Below are 4,033 nucleotides of genomic sequence, written 5' to 3'. Positions count from 1 at the left end.
TCTCACTCGGTTAATGTCTCTTTTCTCCTTAAGGGGCTTCCAGGCCAGGTTGGGCTTCCCGGAGAGATCGGAGCACTGGGACCCAAGGTGAGGGGTCAGGAGGGGGCACAGGAAAACCTCTCCCTCCTTACCCCAGCATCCACTTCTCTGTACTTTGGGGGCTCCTGGGGTAAACAGGGACGACCCTGTAACACAGGTGAGCAGGGTCCTATGGCAGGGGCAGAGGGGTGCCATGTCCCCCAGCACTGTCCATCCCCTCCCAGTTCATGGCCGGGGGATGCCCGAGTTCCTGCTATGACAGCCGGGGTCTTTGATTCTTCATCACCCCACTCCACCCTGGCTCCAGCAGTACCTGCCACCTTCCCACCCCTAAATCTCCCTTCCTGGGGTTGTTCTCTCCTAGGGTGACCCTGGACCCGACGGCCCGCGGGGTCCCCCAGGCCCTCCAGGGAAACCCGTGAGTATCTCCCCAATCATCAGCATTTTCTGCAGGAGGGAAAAAGTCTCCCAGCCCCTCAGCCCAGGGTTTGGGGTCAGGACTCAGGCTCTGGCACACACCTTCCACCCCGTGCCTTGTTCCCCTCCCTCACAGGTGTAACATTCACCCCTCCTGTAAAACAGTGCTGATATTAAACTGCGGATGCTGATGGTCTGCTTCCCTCCAGGGCCCCCCAGGACACATCCAAGGAGAGGAAGGCAGCGCCGATTTCTTGGTGAGAGCTGCCATTACCTTGTCCCTTCAGCAGGCCTTTGCGGGGACGAGCGTGTGCTGCCCTGGCCTGAAATACAGCCACCAGTGTAATTTGGTAACTGGGGGCTGATAGAGTGGGGAGGAGCACAGTCCCCAGCCGAAACGATGCTGCGAGCGGTGGGTCCCCTGCATCACTGCACAGCCTGGCTTTGCTGTGCGGCGTGGGAGCCCGTCCTTCCCAGCATGGATTCTCCACAGCCTCTGGGTCCTTTCCCAACTCAACCTGCGTTTCTTCTTCCCCACCAGTGCCCGATCAGCTGCCCGCCAGGTCCCAAGGGCCCCCAGGGACTGCAGGGACTGAAGGTGAGGGAGCCCTGGAGCTGCTGGGGAACGAACAGGGGTCTCCACTTCCAGCATGCTGTGCCTGGGCGGAGGAGCCTTCCCCGCTCTGGAGGCACAAGGAGCTTGGGAGCTGCTCTGCTCCCCTGGGAGCACAGGGGCATGCAAACTCAGAGAGCCCTGGGGGCAAAGGCACTGTGGGAGAGGTGTCCTGTGGCTCCCCAGGTCCTGCCAGCCTCTTCCTGGGGGATGAGACCCCGTGCCGAAGCCCCAGCTCCAGCTGTGCCACTGCCCGGCTCCTCTGCTGCAAAGCCCAGAGGGTTAAACCCGGCGGACGTCCCCACCGCACGCCCTCACGGCTGCGGGATGCTGAGCCCCACCGCATCGCCAGTGGGATGCTGAGCCCCACCACGTCACCAGCAGGCACCCCAGGGTGGGACGTGGCCGGCAGGGTGGCTCCGGGTGACGTGGCCGTCAGGACACTGCCTCGACGCCGTTGCTTTGCCAGGGATGCTCACGGTCTTCCTCTTCACCCTTAGGGACACAGAGGCCGCCCCGGCGCCCTCGGGGAGCCCGGCAGGCAGGGCAGGCAGGTGAGTGACCTCTCCGGCAGCTTCCCAGAAGGAGCCAGGCGTGCCTGCCTCTGGAGGAGCTGGGGTTGGACCGGAGGGCAGAGGGCTCTGGGGAGAGAAAGGGGGAAGGAAGGAAAGAGGTGGGAGAGGGAGGACGGAGATCCAGGCCTGGGAGATGGAGGGTGGAATGGGTGGTCTTCCCACGGTGGCTCCCTGGGAGGGGGGGACCTGTCCCCATCCCCTGCCAGGTCCCAGGTGAGGGCGTCTCGGGTCCCCAGGGTGGTCTGTACCCCTGCTCCACCCCAACACTCACTTCTTTCCTCTCTGACCCTGCCCAGGGCGCCAAGGGTGACGTTGGCATCTCCGGAGAACAAGGTGTCCCAGGCCCTCCGGTAACGTATTCATTTCTCTTTGCTGCTCTGTCCCCCGGGTGCCCCAGGGGCTGAGGGTGGCCGGTTTGTGCTTGGCCCCAGACACCAGGGACGTGATACCAGTGTGTCCCTGCTCCTGGGGACCCACCGCTGGACCGGAGCAAAGCCTTCATCCCATCCATCTCCCTCCTCCCAGCCGTGGAGCCACTGCCAGGAGGGTGGCAAAGCCACATCCCAGTGGAGACCTCCACGGTCAGCACTGGCCCGGGCACCTCGGTCGCTCGCACACGTTAACATGGATAACTCACCAGCCGGGGACAAATTGCTCATGTACACTGAGCCCCCCTTAACCTACCTGAACGGGGGGTGCAGCGTCCAGCTCACCATGGGGACGTGGGGATTAAAGCTGTTCGAGCTCGCTGAGCACTTTGAAGATGAAAAGCAATTAATGGGCTGAGCCCTTCGATCCGGGAAAGGGCAAAACTGCTTTGAAGCCAAGAGCTTTGGTGGGGGAAGCAGCACCAGTTTGGGCCTGTTGCTGTTATTGAACCGACAGCTGGAAAGGCGCCCGGTGGGGGGCTGCAGAATTAGGAGAGAGCAGCGGGATGGAAATACCTCGCATTTGGCAAACCCGGCTGATTTCCAGTACCGGCTTTTGCTCTAATTGTGGTTTCCCCCTGGGCTAAGCCTCTGTTGTTTCCTTCCCTGCAGGGACCGCAAGGCCTGAGGGGTTACCCCGGGATGGTGGGACCCAAGGGCGAGACGGTAAGCGCCGGTGGGATGCAGGGGTGGCTGTGCCTGGTTCCAGGGTCAGGGGGACCAGCTCCCCGGGGCTGAGCCGTCGCGATGCTTCCCAGGCTGGAGGCTGCTTCCCGGGAGTATCGCTAACACGGCTGTTTGGCCATCTCGGAGAGCTGGACGCTGCCTCTTGCTGGTGGGGTTGGAGTTGGCTGGGGGCTGAGGTTGGGATGGGAGGAATTGACCCCCCCCCCCCACTGTCTTTCAGGGTCCTGCTGGTTACAAGGGGATGGTCGGGACCATCGGAGCGGCCGGGCGGCCGGTGAGTGCCCTCCCTTGTCCCTGGGGGCTGCAGGGCAGGTGGGGGACCCCGCACTTTGCTGCTCAGCCCCCATCTTTTTCCTTTCCAGGGCAGGGAAGGTCCCAAGGGATCACCTTGGGACCCTGGTGAGAAGGGAGATCTGGTAGGTAACCCGCCCCATCGGGGAGGGCAGCGCCGTGACCCATGCGATGCCAATGCCCCCTTTTTCCCAGCTTGGCCCCGCTCCCCGGCACAGACAGGGGCTCTGCCCGGGGTGCCTCAATGGGCATCTCCTGCCTCTCCCAGCTCCGTCCCCTGCACCAAGAGGGCGGCTGAAATAACACTTGCTCTCCTGCTCTAGGGTGGCCGTGGCATCAGGGGCCCCCAAGGAGACATCGGCCCCAAGGGGGAGAATGTAAGTACAGCCAGCGGCACCCGTGCCCACATCTAGGGCTGAGCCCCTTGCAAGAAGATCTGTCTGTCCCTCTCTGTCCTGTTCGGGGCCATCTTGTGTCCTTGCACCCTGGCTCAGCACAGGGCTGGAGCTTTCCTTTCCCCTCCCAGCCTTTTTTTGCCCCCACCACGAGCCTTTCAGTCCCTCTCGGAGGTGTCAGACCAAGCAACGCTTCCTCCTTTTGCAGGGTCTCCCGGGCATCGATGGCAAAGACGGCACCCCGGGTATCCCAGGTGTGAAGGTGAGCTGCTGCGGGCAGGGGCTGCCGGGTGCTGCCTACGCCGACAGTGGGGAACGGACACATGCTGTTCCTTGTACCCGTGTGTCGTGGTTTAAAACCAGGACACGGTGCTTGCTGGAAATAACAGGGACGGCAAGTGGCATAAGGTGCCGGCCCTTGACGTGGCATCTCCTGACTAGTGGAGTGTGGCTGTCCCCATGGGGTCAAGGGCAGTGTCCCCTTTTGGCCAGGAGTCCTTTGTCCCACCCATGGACACCTCATTTCTGCACCTTTCTCTGCCACATGGTAACATCTTCTCTGTCCCTCGCAGGGCGGCGTGGGACAGG

The 4,033-nt window shown here is 62.8% G+C and overlaps 1 protein-coding gene across 1 annotated transcript in view; it reads left to right on the top strand.

The window, feature by feature from the left end:
- The window catches only part of COL9A2 (collagen, type IX, alpha 2), a 14,886-nt gene that overhangs the window by 6,459 nt on the left and 4,394 nt on the right, over positions 1-4,033 (top strand). The window contains exons 6-16 of the mRNA XM_009333470.1: positions 34-87; positions 404-457; positions 666-713; positions 998-1,054; positions 1,570-1,623; positions 1,941-1,994; positions 2,685-2,738; positions 2,980-3,033; positions 3,122-3,175; positions 3,374-3,427; positions 3,654-3,707. Of these exons, the coding sequence (XP_009331745.1) occupies positions 34-87; positions 404-457; positions 666-713; positions 998-1,054; positions 1,570-1,623; positions 1,941-1,994; positions 2,685-2,738; positions 2,980-3,033; positions 3,122-3,175; positions 3,374-3,427; positions 3,654-3,707 (591 nt within the window). The remainder of the gene's footprint in view (positions 1-33; positions 88-403; positions 458-665; positions 714-997; positions 1,055-1,569; positions 1,624-1,940; positions 1,995-2,684; positions 2,739-2,979; positions 3,034-3,121; positions 3,176-3,373; positions 3,428-3,653; positions 3,708-4,033) is intronic.

The sequence above is a fragment of the Pygoscelis adeliae genome, unplaced genomic scaffold (genome assembly GCF_000699105.1).
Source record: "Pygoscelis adeliae isolate BGI_AS28 unplaced genomic scaffold, ASM69910v1 Scaffold321, whole genome shotgun sequence".
In the NCBI taxonomy this organism is placed as follows: Eukaryota; Metazoa; Chordata; class Aves; order Sphenisciformes; family Spheniscidae; genus Pygoscelis; species Pygoscelis adeliae.
The sequence above is the reverse complement of the archived record's forward strand: the minus strand, read 5'-3'. Positions and strand labels throughout refer to the sequence as shown.